This window comes from Centruroides sculpturatus, unplaced genomic scaffold, assembly GCF_000671375.1.
Source record: "Centruroides sculpturatus isolate CEXI.00-Female unplaced genomic scaffold, Cexi_2.0 scaffold586, whole genome shotgun sequence".
Taxonomy (NCBI): Eukaryota; Metazoa; Arthropoda; class Arachnida; order Scorpiones; family Buthidae; genus Centruroides; species Centruroides sculpturatus.
This window is the reverse complement of record NW_019384796.1, coordinates 317193-334126: the sequence shown is the minus strand read 5'-3', so window position 1 is coordinate 334126 and position 16934 is coordinate 317193. Positions and strand designations below refer to the sequence as shown.

Here is a 16934-nt window from a genome sequence, read left to right as displayed (position 1 = left end):
GACAATTTCACGGCCCGAATCGCGTCTCTGGCAATAGATGAGAAACCAATCCAGTTACAGGAGACCACCGTTCGGACTAACCAAAAAGCGAGATTTCGGGCGAAAATCATATAAAAGCTCAAAATCCCTAGGACAGGTAAAGGCTGGGACCGAGAACCGCAAACCTTGCTGATGGTGTCGAAGATTCTCTTCTGAAGAACAAAAGCACCAAAATACCGAGCGCAGGGATTACTGGCGGGCTTAACTTTCCCAACGACTACTTTCTAAGTTAAATTTATAGTACAGTAATTTTTATTTACAATTTAAAACTATAAGAGTATTATAGAATCATTTTAAATGATTCTTGAAAAAGCCGATTTAATAATTCGTTCAGAAACTTACATTCAAAACATTTAATTTATTACATACACTTTTTTAACATTAAAATCTTACATATTTATTATTCAGTTGAGAATTCAGAAAAAACTGTACAAAATAAATCGAACAAATGTCGATAAAATTCACAAATTTCTAATTTGTTTCAATATAATTATTTTGGTTTGTAAGGTCCAATAATCTTGCGAAGTTCATCCAATTCGGGAATTCGTTCCCATTTTTGGTTGATCGTAATCAGCTGGAAAATATATGTTTAATTAAAATTTATATTTAAATTTCATTCAAAATTTATTTTTCGATAGTTTTAAAAAGCCATTTTGTTCATAATATCTGTTGAATAATAATACAATTTTCACATTTTTAAATCAAGTCTGTCTACACTTTTTCATTCGTATTAATTTTTCAACAGGAAAACTTTGTTGGTCTTACACGCTTCTAATTATCGTGTTAATCTAATTTATAATTTAAAAGAGGTATTGAAAAAAATGTCTTTTTCCACAGAGAATTGATATGAAATATATATTTAAAGTAGCTATTACACAGGAAACGTCGAAAGAAAAATGCAGAACTGTTAACTTTTCGATTAATTTCAACATTTAAATAATTAAGAGTCCGAGTCAACCGTTCTATTATAAAACCGAAATAAAGTTATTTCTATAACAGGACTTTTCTAAATAAACTGCTTCTGATAGAGTTAATGAATCGAAGTTTTTAATACAAATAAAAATCCATATTAAAATCCTACCTTCTGTGGTTTCTCGAGATCCGCCAATTCCCATCTCGGATGGCCTCCTTTTACAAATCTGTCATTTTATATTACAATAAATACGTTATTTAATTTATAATTCTATACATTTCTAATTATGAATGTCAAAAGTAAATATAAATTAAGACATAAGAATAAAAAATATATATATTTAACGTAATAAACATTTTGTATATTAAAAGACAAACGTTCAATTGATTTAATGTAAAAATAAAATATGTTTAAAGCAATTTCACATTTTATGAAACGTCACATACCTTGCATCTACGTTTTAAAATAAATGATATAAAACCGAAGAGACCATTCCAGTCGTAGCGGCTGCTGTAATACAAAGTAATGGAACAAGCTGTAAAAAATCAAAGTGATTTACGTTATTTTTTATTTAAATTAAGTAATTTGTGATAAATATTTCTTTAATAAATCATATAGAAATCCCCGAAAATACACAGCATTAACGAGTTACTACGATTCGATTTAAAATTTAATTGTTTATTACCAGTTTGTATTATAAAAATAAAAAATATTAACAGTATTGCACCTTACTTTTTATTCGCTGATAGATAGAGTTAGAACCATATTATTAAACAATTAAATAATACTGTAGAACCCTGATTATCTAAGATAATGTGGACTAAAGACAGCCAGGGCCAATTCAGATAAAAAATTACAAATATAAAAGATTTATATGGTAAATCACTTTTTATACCATAGTAAATATAATCATGCATATGAATATCAATTTTATGCCATTTATTACACATATAATGCCTAGAATAGTTTTAAGAATAAAAATATGTATTATTGTAGTACATTTTAATATGAATGGTTTCTCTAATTTAACATTAAAGTTAAATAATACAAGGTTAAAGTTATACAAATAATCCTCTGGCGATTCTGTAAACATATCTCATTGAATAATGTGTTACGCATTATTGTTTTTCACAAATTTTCATTCAGTCTATTGTAGATCATAGTTTATCGATTTAGGTCATGGCTGCCCCCGCTCTTTTAAATAAATTTCTGAGAGGCCAGATGAAATGAAATATTTAATTAATTACAACAAAATAGAGAATTTATTTAGACTAGTGCTTAAATTTCACATAACTGGAAAAAAAAAAAACAGATTTTTAAGCAAATTTAAAAATTTCTACCCATAACATCCTTCAAAATTAATTTTAAAAAAAGAATAATATACCGTAAAAATATAAAATAATATATATTGTCAATTTAAATGTAAATAATAGAGCCCTATATAAACAGAGTATGGCCACTCTAACGCGTGGATGCCATCTTGAGGCCAAAGTTGCAGTGTCATGGCACTGTTTAGCATTTAAATGAGCAATGTTTAATAATTTAAATGAGCAGAAATCAGATTCAGAAAGAATTATATTAAGTTAAACATTTTTAGAAATAATTTTTAATTATGTTCGGAATAATTGTAGTTTATAAGTGATGGACAAAATATATAACAATAACAGGGCTAGATGCAAAAAAGTGAAAATATTAAAAAATTATATTTTGTCAACAATACAGTACATACAGAATACAGGACAATACAGAAAATGTTAACATTTACGTAATAATAATAAACAATGAAACTGTTGACTTTAGTTTATTAACATTTCTGTAATCTTGATGAAATAGTTATATAGTTTATATAAGTCTTTTTCATTCTAAATTCAAGGAGAGAGCCGCACTGGAATATCCGTTTAATATCAAGTGAATCACACAAATTTGCTAAACCTTGACGGTTCTGTAATAGGTGAAAAATCGACAGACTCAGAATTACACCAGGTGCATTGAGTATTCGAAACTTAATATAACTGTTTTCGACAAAGATAGAATATTTATTAATATGTAATTGAGCTATCTTTTCACGTTAAAATTAATTGATTTAGTCATATACGGTTATGAAGATGGAAAATGGATTAATATTTAGTATTTCTTCAAGGAGTATTAGATAAAATTTGAAACAAGTCTTTGTTTAGTAATATAAATTAAACGATACTTTCGTTTAATTTATATTACTAAAGTAAGTAATATAAAGTAAGTAAAATAAAAGTAAGTACAGTAATAGCCCGACTTACGCTACCCTGACATACGCGAACCTCCCCAACTTACGCTACCCTGACTTAGGCGGTTAAACTCAGTAGATTTTCACTTAATAACGATTTGTTAAATATAAATATAAGGAAAAATTCGCCGCTGAACCCATGCCGCTGCGGCCGGGTCAGTTGCGCTCCACCCTTATGCTTGCGTTGCAGCGTGCATTCTGCCTTCGCACCACTGGCAGCCTTTTTTTTTTCCAACTCAAACGCTCCGCCATCAGGCTTGCGTTGCAGCGTGCAGATTGAGTTGGAATCACCGTTCGCCTTTTTCTTTGTTTTTTCGCTTTTCCATCAGGCTTGCGTTGCGGCAATGAAGTCCTGCGTTCGCGCTTCCACTCGCCTTTCTTTTTTTTCCTCTTTAAAATATCATTCATCTTGTCAGTTACGTCCACACACAGCTAATTTAGATAATTTCGAACATCGCATTCTAAAATAACTATCGGGTTTCTGTAAATCAATTGATTTATATCATCATCCGTAGTGCCCGTTTTAATGTATCGCCATCTATTGGCAGGAAATTTAACGAACCGATAAAACTAAATATAATTTTTATAAAAAGAATATAACTTTAAAATATATATATTATATTCACTTAATAACGTTTTGTTAAATCACTTTATTAAATTAAAAACATAAATCCGATATTTAAACGAAATATAAATTTTTATTTTGATTTTAAAATTAATGCAGGTAGTGCATGGTGACTTTTCTTCATAATTAAAGATGAGGGACGCAAAGAGCTTTTTTTCGTCTTTCCTCGGCATCTTCTGTCTTCACCCATGTGGGTACAGCGGTACAGAGAAAGCCCTCTCTTCCTCTCGTACATTCCTGAAGTGTACGAGGTCTGTTGAAAAAATACGCGGACTGTCTGAATTGAGCGGCTCCAGTTTGTTCAGCTTGGGGAATCAGCTTGGTGTATCTAGATTTGTACAGATCGTTTGGTGATAAAGCCGTTTCCCGATTACAGATATCTTTACAGTCGACCCTCCCATAACACGGGTTCCTATAGTTCGGATTCCTATATGACGGCAAAAAATTGTGACGGTATCCGTGAAAACATGATAAAAAAAACTCCTATAATTCGGTAAAACGTCATCGGGCATTCGAACTACTTTCCGCCGTCCAGCGCCACGCTACGGAGAGTTTAGGCGGGTATATTGAGTTTACTATCGTCTGTACAGTATTATATATAAATTAGCTACGAATCTACGGTGGAAGAGAGGTCTTTCTTAGTCTCCATGGTGCGAACAGAATTAAAGAACGACCGTTTTAGCGCATTGTACGCTTATTTATGACTGTACGTTGACAATTACTGCGATTAGTTGCATTTTTTCTTTTATGTTTGTCGGGACATTTGTTGCCTTCACACAATTTTTATTCATTTGTAATAATATTTAATTTCAAGTTTTGTGTCTAAATATTTTAATTCTAAATGCTGTTGGAATGTACAGCGCATCTGAAGAAAACCATTTAATTAACGTGGTGAAAATGTTTGTCTGGAATCAAATCGTTCTGTGCTGGATTGCGTGGTGTTTATTTGGTTGGTTTTAATAGAGATAAAAGGCTGTTTTAACATACTATTTATGATGTAAAAAAAGAGTTACTGATAATTCAGTTATTCTATGTCAAGTGAACAATTAACAAAGATACTACCATGTAGCAGACATAGGAGAGCATTTGACAGAATCCTGCATTCATGGTTTTTGCATACATTAAACAAAATATATCCAAAACTTATTACGTTTATAGAAAACAATGCAACATCAGACAACAACACTGCATCTCAGATTCCATGACACATACATTAAAACAAATCAAAAAAGGCAAAGCATTTTCCAACAAGATTTCCTAAGTATACTCTTGGATACANTAAAATATTTATTTAGATCCTACAGTTTGCTTGGGAGCGGGGGAGGATTTCGAAGAATGTGGCTCACAATGTCCTCTTACATGCGATAATTATGAAAATCCACCAAACTGTAGTTCAATTTGCAAATCAGGTTGTTTCTGCAGAAAAGGTTTAGTTAGAAATGATGAACAGGAATGTGTATTACCTACTTCTTGCAACAAGATTGAAAGTAAGTAACTTTTAATTTAATTTTTTGTTTGTACACAGCAACCCGACACGTCGGCGATTGCCGGGGGATGCATCCCGAAAGGTTTTCTATGGGAAGCTGGTCCTATTTATGTATTGCAAACGAAAAGAAAACCCACGACCTACCTGTGTTTAATGGTTTTCTCCACTAGGTCACTTGTGAACTGACTATTCATGAATTATAAATAAAGCTAATATAACTTTTTCCCACATTTTCGTTATAGATCCGACAGTTTGTTCGACGGGAGAAGTTTTGGATGAATGTGGTTGTGAATCAAAATGTACTGGAATACAAGGTCAATATGTCCGCGAATGTCCTCCACGGTGTACTATATCCTGCGCCTGCAAGAAAGGTTTGGCTCGACACCCCATAGATGGCACTTGCATTAGGAAGAGAAGTTGTCCAAATGTTCATCAAACGTTGAAAAATGCAATTTAGTCATAATTTATTTGTAAAATTTCTTAATTATATCAAAGTCTAAATAAATTATTTAAAGAAATTTTCAATTATTGAGAATTTATAAGGAATGCAAAAATAAATAAAATGCAAATTCAGATATCCAAATTATTAACATCTCATATAATTTATTTGAAAAATTAAAAAAGTCTCGAAGTATTATATTTCATGTCTGCGAGCTGGCGTGAACGAAAAATGGTAACTAGAGTACCTAGATTATCAGAGTAGAGCAGACTCTAGATGCTTATTAGCTACTTACTTTTATTTTAATAAGAAAGAAATTATTCATAAATAGTTAAGGTATTTTTAAGCAATATAACAACAAGCTCAATTTTGGCTGTTGTGGATTAAACAGAGCTAATTTCAATAAAGTAAGCGAGGCCAGTAAAAGATAATTGGAAATATACTGTATACAAGTTTGATAATATTAATGAAGCGTGCAATGTCATTTTTCTCTAAATAAGTTTTATTGAAGGAATAGCCACTAATTGACCCGAGGCACGTGGTATTCTACATGATAGTCTTTGCTCTTATTTGTCAGCAGGGGTGCAACTTGAAAGTAGGAAAGAGTAACGGAAAATAGTACAGCCGTCGCTGGCACTGGACGTCAAGATCAAACCACCTTTATTGGCTTAAGATGCTTCCATAAGTTGCTCCTTTGTATTTCCAATTAATTTACATACATTTTTGATACCTTTTCACTAACCGGGATAAAATTACAAACAGGCTGGGACAAGTCGTACAAAAACCTTTGTCAAATTTTTTTTAATTTAAATTTTAAAAATGTATTAATTTTTACAAATATATTTTCGAACAAAATTTAAACGTCATTATACGAATGGTTATTAATTTTCGAATTAGGAAGGTTCGAGTTCGAAACCGTTTTAATGTAAGTAGCAAATAATTTATTTTATAATAAATAAATTAAACCATATATTAAATAAAATAACAATCATAATCAATGTATTTATTATTATTTTATTTAAATACTGTAACTTTTAAGATAAATAAATTAATGGAATAAAAATTTTCCATTTATCAATTATATACTGTATTTAAATCTTTTCTTCGAAGAAATGTCTAACACTAAAAAATCGAATAATGGAAACAAATTAGTAAATCCAGAGATTAAAATTAACATGAAATGAATTGTCATTTTAAAAATACTGTAAATATTAAGAGGTGCCATGGTATAAATTCGAATTGTGGGTGGCATGTGGATGGAATTCATTTTGAGTGTAATTCAAATCTTATGACCCCTTGATAGAAATGAATACAACGATTAAATAAATTATAACTGCTTAATAAAGTAAAACAACAAATTAAAACAACTATATGATGTCAACATGTGGCTTTGATAAACTATCTTTCCATGAAAGTTGAATTGGCATTCCTGTTCCTAAGAGATGAGCATCAATTGGTAAACTAAAAAGACACCTTTAACCCATTCCAACTGTTTTTTACTAATATCTTTCTTCACTATTTTCCCATTGATGAGGAAACTAGAGATGAGCCCATTAGGACCTGTATATTCTTTGGAGTAAACCTTTCTATTGAATATGAAATGGGGCTGATGAACATTAATAAATGTTGGCTTTTTGAAACAAACAGCGATATCTTCATTTACAAAGATGGTGCTAAGAAGTTTCGTGACTTATTAAGATAAAATTTTCTTTATTGATATTTATTTTAATCATTTACTTCATGATTTAACACATGCAAAAGTTATCTATAACGTGCCACATAAATCTAAATTTTCACGTTGTTCGATCTTTAAAAACGTTCTAATTTTAATTTTGAAATATTGTTCTTAACGGATATTTTTCTGGATACATTGATATTAAATCAACGAAAATCCTTAAATTTAAATTATTTTACTTCGTTTTTCCTAATTTAACAATTGAAATTCTTTCTCTGTAATTTAACTTGCAAAACGAGTTTATAGTGTTCGTTTTCATTTTAAATTTATAAATTCTCCAATATTTCTTTTTAAATAAAAATAATTCCTAAATTTAGTAATAAACAGATATAAAAATAAAAATACATAACTTATTTTTTACAAGAAACTTGGTACCAAGCTCAAAATTCAATAAATAAATTGCTAAGGAAGCCAATTATTTGAAAAGTCATCTATAAGTTCTTCATGAAGAGCTGATGATGGAACAAACGGGTCAAATGAAATTATTGGTTCCCTTAACTTGCAGTTTATTTATTAAACTTGTGTTTTATATTTAAAAAATACAACGAGCAATAAAAATATTTGAAAAAATATGAGAAATGCGCTGTATGTCGCATACAAGCCCACCGGTGGTCGAGCGGATAAAACCACTGAACACTGGTAATTGGTCGTAGGTTCGCACTCACTTAGAGTTTTCCGGGTTTACTTCATGCTCGACGCTTTTTTACTTTTCCGGCTATTCTGTCTTTAATTACAAATGAATTAAATTTGAATCGCAAGATTTGTGCACGATACAAAACAAGTTAAATAAAGGCGATGAAGATTACTATTTATTTATTTTATCATATAACATTTTTGAAACTAAATAAAAGTTTCAAAAATGTTTATAGAAGTTTTATTTTATCGGAAATTACGGCGAAATTCACTTATAATTTTATAATAAAGTATTTTTAGAAGGTAACGACTTTGACCACCAGTAGCGGAAGAACAATAGTCTGTTTTGGCAAATTTTATTCTGCAATTACTTTGAATTTTTCTCGCTATATAAAAGGTATTAATTTTCAATATTTGATAAATTAACATTGATTAGAAATAAAGAAATTATTTTAAATCTTAATCCAATTTAGAAATATGATTTTGTCGAGAGTAGCGAACACCAGTTAGAGAAGCGATGAGATTGTAATGGCGGAGTTTTATTTAAATCATTCGATCGTCAGTTCGTTTACTTTAAATGCCAACTTATTTAAAACACAGTTTAAATGTTTTTTGATTAAAATTTCTTACAGTAAGTCAATATTCAAAATCAGATCATTTGCATAATGACATTACTACAGATGCGCTGTTATATCCATACTAACGGGTAAAGCCATAAGCACCTTCGACCTAAAAGTCCATTGTAATACTCACGAAAAAATCAATTCATAACTCCAAATCTCTCTAAAGGAAAGATGAAAGACTACCTGGCTCAAAGTGGAAGAACTCAGATGAACAAGTTTACCTAAGAAAAATATGTACTGTACTAGTTAGGCAGGTGCAACAGGTGTAACTGCACATGGCCCACCTGTAAGGGGGCCAAAAAGTATGAATTTGTTTTATTATTTTCCCAAACCTAATTAATTAAGGGGCCTAAATGCAAATTCTTGCACAGGGCACAGGAATGAATTGCTACGGCACTGTACAGTACACTCACAAATGAATTGCATACCCATAAAAATGGCAAAAGGAGAAAAGTTTATATTAACTTTACTTGCTTCAATTTTACAATTGGGGCCATTCTTTTGTCTAAAAACGAGTATTTTGAAATCATAAACCACACTATCCGTAGTACGGGCGCCGCCATCTTTCTTTCACCGTCGTTCCTAAATGCCTACAAATAGTAGCTCACTCCCGTAGTAGCAAAGACACAGAGCGAACAGAATACAAATTTTAACAGTGTTTTGATTCTTAATATACTGTAGGCTTCAAAAACTACTAAATGGACCAGACATCCCTCGACTTCTATCAATAAATTTATAAATCTATCTTCTCGTCATGGATTACAAGTGTCAGTTTGAAATCCATCACTTTTTTGTCTCTTCTCGCCCAGTGAACATCAAGAAGGCATTCTTTTAGGTTCATACATAGTAGGTTCGATCAATGAAGTAGCCGGTTGATGAGAGACGAGACTCGACATATCGGAGACAAACCATCTTAAAAAATTCCAGGGGGCTTTTCGATCACCCGAATTAGGTTGCAAGGCAGTGCGAAAAGGAGAAAAAACAATAATAATACAACAAATATTTCTTAATTTATATGATAACGTTTCAAATTATATTGGGATTAAAGCTTCAAACATACAGTATTTGAAATAAAATGATTTTATTTACTGATTTAAATAAAAACACCATAAGTATTCTGTCAAGATATAATATGTTTTAACTTGATTACAGTTATTAAAACGAGTGTAAAGAAATTGAAGAGTCTTTTGGTTTCAAAATGTACAAGTTTTCTGAATGGAATGATACTGGAAGGAACGATGACTCTAGCATTGTTAATCCTAAGATGCAACCATATAATATTTTGTTTTTATTTGTTAGCATTGCTCTTGGAGGTGAGAACTTACTTTCATTATTTTCAAAATTTAAGATTTTTATGTAACTTAAATATAAATTTAATTATGACAGATAAGCATATTTTTGATATTACCAAAGTTTTTTTAATTATAATCATAATCAACGTTGAATAATAATAAACTGTAAATTTCTGGTTTCCGGTTCAGTTTATATTATTATAAATAAATGTCAATAAAATACAATGATATCTCGGTTTTCGTCGGTTTTTTCGGACGGATTATCGACGAAAACCGAGATATCATTGTATTATAAAATATAGGTTTCAACAAGTGTCAGATTACCGTAAGATTTCAGAAATATTTCAGTACATTCCACGCGCGATGATATGGCCTCTCTAGTTATTTAAGCCGTATAACGACGTTATATTAGTTAAAAGTTTCGCTTGTTTTCGTAATCATTTCGATTTTAAATACTGTAGATAGATATGTATATAAAAAAAAAACGATAAGTAACCTCTAACATGTTTTGTTTCCCTCGAATAAAGCTATCGGTTGTTATTTTTCGAGTCTTAATTCTAAATAACTAATTGTAATAACCTAAAATTATTTATTTTATTATATGGTATTTATTTATTCGATATTATCTCATTACAAATTACGAAGGAATGGATAACTTTTTCATGGAATTAGTAAAAGTATTAACTTTTCAATATATTTTCAGCTCTAGTGCGATTTNCAGACTTTACATTTATAAACCATTAGGCATTTTATACTTTATAATATTAAACTAATGGAATATATATTTATACAGAAAAGTAGGTCGAGCATGCATTAGTTGATTAATAAATATATATTTATACAGAAAAGTAGGTCGAGCATGCATTAGTTGATTAATACCAATCAATAGCAACTTTATTTCAATGTTACTTTCCAGGCTGATATATATACAGTTCCCTTGTTACATAACAAGGGAAAGTGTTGGAATCGTGTCAAATTTGATCATCCGGGTTTTGTAAATCTCCACATTTTGAGACCTCGTGAACCCAAAAAAAGAGAAAAAATAGCCTAAACCTTTGTATAATAGTCGAATCGGGAGTAGAAATTAATGTTTAAACCAAATTATATATGTATCCGATATTATTATAATAGTCTATGCCTTATAATACGTTTAAAATGGCGTTCGAATAAGCCACAATGATGTCAAACAGGAGCAAAAATAGTTCATAATTTCTAATAAAATGAATTATTATTGCACTTTGTTGAAAACTAGATTAAAATGGAAAATATTTTTCAGTATCTAAAATGAAATTATACAGTAATTTCAGTTGTTAGATCATCAATTTATGTATATTTTACATCAAATATATTCAAAGATCAGTTTACTGTATTACAAATTATATGCAGAGTTTCAATTAAGAAATAATAAATGTTACTACTATTGTGTTCAGACTGAATAATGAATACCAAACGGTCGATTGCTGCATTTTTTTGCTCCTACAATCTGAAAATCTATGGTTTATTTTAGTAAAATTCTGTGTTTGTATCAAATCAAAATATAAGTGAAAAAATAAATCGAAATTTATCTTTATTGTATTAAAATAATTTTAAGAAATAAGGGTGAATTTCGGGACATTCTTCTTTCGGTATACATAAACCATTTACAGGATGTCGAGCCATATTTTCCTCACAAGAGCAAGCTTTGGTGCAATTATTCGGACAGTGAAGCGTATAATCTTCCAAAAAACCAGTGCATTTATTTTCACATCCGCAATTGTGTAGGACTTCTCTTTCTTTACATACTGTAAAATTAATAAAATTATTAAAATATTTATATACTTTTTGTTGATGGTTTTATTCATACTCACTTTTGCTACAGTGTTTAGGTAAGACGCAATCTCCATCCATATCTCTTACGAGTCCTTTCTTGCAGAAGCACCCAGATTTGCAAACTGCGGTGCACGTGGGAGGAGATTTGTAATTTTCGCATGTTAATGGGCAATCCGTTCCACAGAATTGATATTCTTCTCCCGGACCTATACACACTGGGGGATCTGTTTAACAAAAATATTTTATTCGAATCATTTTGAAGTTTTAATTCAATTAAAAAAAACGCAATATAAATTAGTTACTCGTGCATTCCGCAGGATAGATGCAGGATTGATTTTCCGAATTTGAATCTCTAACAAGATCTTCTCGACAAAAGCATCCTTCGACGCAATTTAATGGACATTTCATTGTTTTGCCATAGTTTTGGCATGTCGGTGGACAAGCGGATCCACATAATTGATAATATTCATTGGGTTTACTGCAGTTAAATCCTGGTCCAGTTTCTGTCCAGTAAAATTACTTTAGATAATTTCGAAAAAAAATAAAACTTTCATAATAAAAAAAATGTATCATGTTCTTTTATAAGAGATTTCTTACTTTTAGGGCATTCCTCTTTAGGGATACAATTCCAGTTAAAATCCCTGACAAATCCTTTCTTACAAAAGCATCCTTGTTGACAATATTTTCTGCGACACCAATACATAGAGGGATCGTTGATATTTTCACAGGTGAGTTGACAATAGTCAGCTTTGCCACATTCGCTATATTCTTCTCCTTGTCTATTACACACGGTTGGATCTAGCAGAATGTAAGATGAAGAATTGGAAAGTTATTTACAAAGAAAATATGCCAATTTTTAACTTAAAAATAAAATATTGTGTAATTGATCTTGTGAATGTCTTCATCCTATTCTACTCTATGCAACATAAAAACTTGCAATTCTAGTTGAATGTTAATATCGTATCTTTTTAGGAATTATTTGAACTCATGATATAGAACAGTAGCCTATATCTGAAAACTATAATCGATGGACCAGTGTCTATCAATAACTTTTTACAGTGCCAGCCTGTAAAAAGTTTTCAGAGGAAAACTCTATAATATTGATAATCATGCTTTACTACAGCATTTGTATATACGCACCTACATATAAATATACTATAATATTGAATTCTCGGACCTTCTGGTTAATAATACAATAATGTGTCAAAAATATTCCCGATCTACACATCAGTTAGTTTGAGAAACACTGATATAGAATTTAAGAAATTCGATTATATATAGATAAAATTCTTACTTGTACATTGTGTTGGCTTGATACAGTCTCCATTCGAATCCCTAACAAACCCTTTTTTGCATTGGCAACCGCTTTCGCATTGCCACCAATCACATATCCTTTTGGTGCCATAGTTTTCGCATGTATCGGGACATACTTCCTTACAAGTCGAATATTCTTCATTAAGACCGCAAACTTCTCTTCCTGTAATAGATTAGTATGTAAAACCATCTATCTCTATGCAAATCTCAAACATATTACTCACTGTAAGTTTCACAGAGAGATTGTAATGGGAACAAGATACAAAACGAAAGAGCGATAATCATGATCTCTTACAAATACTAACACAATCTAACAAATACATGTTATATGTTATATATAATAGCATTCATGTGCAACGTCCGGAAAGAGGTTGATGGCCAATATTGTTAAATTTACATTTGCAAATTAATGACGTCCTGAAAATCTATTTTTAAAGGAAGTATTTCCTTTGTTACATTAATCATCAGTTTAAAAGTCTATGTAATGTAGAGCAAATCGAATAAATAAAATTTATATAATTTTCGATAACTTCTCTGAGATGATGAATATAAAATATCATTTGAAATCTTAATTTCTTATATAAACGAAGTCTGAAAATTGATATATAAATTTCAATCTTTTATCCTGTTATATAGGGTAACTCACGGAAAAGTAGCCCGCCTGTAGTAGACATAAAGACATGAAGAATGAGCAAGTGGATAGTTTGTCTAAATGGATGATGTCAGACGGATGATCGGTAGATGGGTGGAAGGGGATTCACCTCTTCCAATTCAGAGCGAGGCACCTGCTGGATATAGGAGGCGGGCTACTTTTCCGTGGGCCACCATGTACTTCAACACGTAATTATGCAATATAATACAGTCGAACTTCTAACAACTTTGGAGATTATTTGGTGGTGTATGCATACAAAAGAACCTTCATCCGATGGCTATTTTATATGTTCTCGTTAGTGGCCGTCGTTAAGCAGTTTCATTACAATATCTATTAAAACTTTTACTAAATTTATAAACTTTGAATGGAATGTAAAATTGATTACTTCAAAGTTATAATTTTGCTTCTTTAAAGTAATAAAATTTTACTTTAATATCCAGAAGTTATCCTGAAGACATTAAATTTCTATAAATTGGATCTTTACAAAATCTCAACATATTCTGGATTTATTGAAATCCTAGATTTGCATAATTAAGTATGATTTTATTAATAACAAATATTGCAAACACAGAAATAAAATGACGATTATTTGAATTTTTAGGCAAAGACAACATGATTTTAACTATTTAGTCGTTAAAATCTATAGACTACATTGATTAATTAATAAAACTATTCGAATAGTAAATTCATATATAAGAGTATTGTATATTGGATTGGATTGATGGAATAAGGTAGCGCAACACTTAGGACATCTCCCGCAAAATCTGTATGAACTGGTTCCTATTCTTAAATAGGTGTTAGATATATGAAGAAAACGCACTTGGCCAGCCACAAACTCTAGACCAACTTTTAGTATTGAGTGGTTTTGTTCATTGGCCACTGGCGAAAGTAATTATATGTACTGTATATACTATATTTAAAGCTAGAGACAATCATAAAAAATCAATGTTATAATTTCTACACGATTCTTGAGTTTTAGTTTAGAGAATTCGAACTGTCATGTAAATTGGAATTTTAGATAACAATGATTAAAAATGATGCTGGTAATTAATCATTTTGAATTTTTATTTTTGTTATGACACGAATCTACTTTTTAATAATTTAAATAACAAATTTTTTATTTAGCAATTCATCCGAGTAGTATTTATTATAAACGTGGACGGATCTCGTGCCACCAATTCTCGCACCGCTAATAAATACTAAACATTGGATCTACCGCGACAGAAACATTTCTATAATGAAAGAAGTTACATTACTATTGTGTATCTTCTCAATCCAAGTTTATAGTAATAAAACGGACGGTAAAGAGTATTTTTATACATCAATTATTTAAATTTTATACGTTTAAGACGTGTAATTATTGATGATTTTATAGTTGAGGATTTACGTAAAGTTCCTAAATGTCCCTATCCAAAAGAAAGTTACACTTTTTGTGGATGGTCCTGTCCAGACACCTGCGAGAATTATGGAACGAAAAGAAAATGCAAATCAAATTGCGTAAAGGGATGTGTATGTTACGATGGCTACGTTAGAGATTCAAGAAATTTCCTCAATCCTCGTTGCATATTGCCTGAAGAATGCACAGGTAAAACTTAAATTAAGAGTTATATAATGTTTTAATTTTGTTAAATCGTTTATTTCTTTTGTAGATCCTCCTGTATGCGATAGACCAGGAGAAGAATATAGCGACTGTGGAAGTAAGGATTCTTGTCAACTCACCTGTAACAATCTGGATGATCCACCTTCGTATTGGTGCGACATTTTCTGTCGAAAAGGTTGTTTTTGTAAAAGTGGTTATGCTAGAAATGATAATTGGAATTGTATTCCTGTTGAAAAATGTCCTAAAAGTAAGCTTTATTTAAAAATTTATTACTTGTAATATTAAGTACTAAAATGCAACCTACTTGGATATTTTAATTTTTTTTATATTTTTAATAGAAATTGGGCCAGGTTATAACTGCAGCCAACCCAACGAATATTATAATTCTTGTGGATCGGCATGTCCACCTACTTGTGAAAATTATGGTAAAAATTTAAACTGTCCTAAAGTGTGTGTACAAGGATGTTTCTGCAAAGAAGGTTATGTGCGAGATTTTCGAAATTTATGTATCAAACCTGTTTATTGCAGCAGTAAGTTTTATAATTATTTTTCAGATTATTATCTAAAGACTTATCTATTAATAATAATAATAAAATATTTATTTAGATCCTACAGTTTGCTTGGGAGCGGGGGAGGATTTCGAAGAATGTGGCTCACAATGTCCTCTTACATGCGATAATTATGAAAATCCACCAAACTGTAGTTCAATTTGCAAATCAGGTTGTTTCTGCAGAAAAGGTTTAGTTAGAAATGATGAACAGGAATGTGTATTACCTACTTCTTGCAACAAGATTGAAAGTAAGTAACTTTTAATTTAATTTTTTGTTTGTACACAGCAACCCGACACGTCGGCGATTGCCGGGGGATGCATCCCGAAAGGTTTTCTATGGGAAGCTGGTCCTATTTATGTATTGCAAACGAAAAGAAAACCCACGACCTACCTGTGTTTAATGGTTTTCTCCACTAGGTCACTTGTGAACTGACTATTCATGAATTATAAATAAAGCTAATATAACTTTTTCCCACATTTTCGTTATAGATCCGACAGTTTGTTCGACGGGAGAAGTTTTGGATGAATGTGGTTGTGAATCAAAATGTACTGGAATACAAGGTCAATATGTCCGCGAATGTCCTCCACGGTGTACTATATCCTGCGCCTGCAAGAAAGGTTTGGCTCGACACCCCATAGATGGCACTTGCATTAGGAAGAGAAGTTGTCCAAATGTTCATCAAACGTTGAAAAATGCAATTTAGTCATAATTTATTTGTAAAATTTCTTAATTATATCAAAGTCTAAATAAATTATTTAAAGAAATTTTCAATTATTGAGAATTTATAAGGAATGCAAAAATAAATAAAATGCAAATTCAGATATCCAAATTATTAACATCTCATATAATTTATTTGAAAAATTAAAAAAGTCTCGAAGTATTATATTTCATGTCTGCGAGCTGGCGTGAACGAAAAATGGTAACTAGAGTACCTAGATTATCAGAGTAGAGCAGACTCTA

At 30.8% G+C, this 16934-nt stretch overlaps 2 protein-coding genes across 3 annotated transcripts; both read left to right on the top strand.

Moving 5' to 3' along the window:
- Nucleotides 1–5041: 5041 nt before the first annotated feature.
- LOC111629398 (zonadhesin-like) lies at nt 5042–16709 on the top strand. The gene is made up of 9 exons (XM_023373293.1): nt 5042–5072; nt 5136–5327; nt 5569–5782; nt 10056–10069; nt 15199–15408; nt 15473–15670; nt 15762–15953; nt 16030–16221; nt 16463–16709. The coding sequence occupies exons 1-9, from the start codon at nt 5042–5044 to the stop codon at nt 16675–16677; spliced, it is 1458 nt and encodes a 485-aa protein (XP_023229061.1). The 3' UTR covers nt 16678–16709.
- On the top strand, nt 6340–10765 carry LOC111629401. 2 transcript variants are annotated; one of them, XM_023373297.1, is made up of 4 exons: nt 6340–6690; nt 8434–8530; nt 9909–10069; nt 10752–10765. In XM_023373297.1, the coding sequence occupies exons 1-4, from the start codon at nt 6640–6642 to the stop codon at nt 10755–10757; spliced, it is 315 nt and encodes a 104-aa protein (XP_023229065.1). In that variant the 5' UTR covers nt 6340–6639; the 3' UTR covers nt 10758–10765. The 2 variants fall into 2 exon arrangements, 1 of the variants encoding a protein (XP_023229065.1); XR_002757327.1 differs by lacking the exon at nt 8434–8530.
- Nucleotides 16710–16934: the final 225 nt, after the last annotated feature.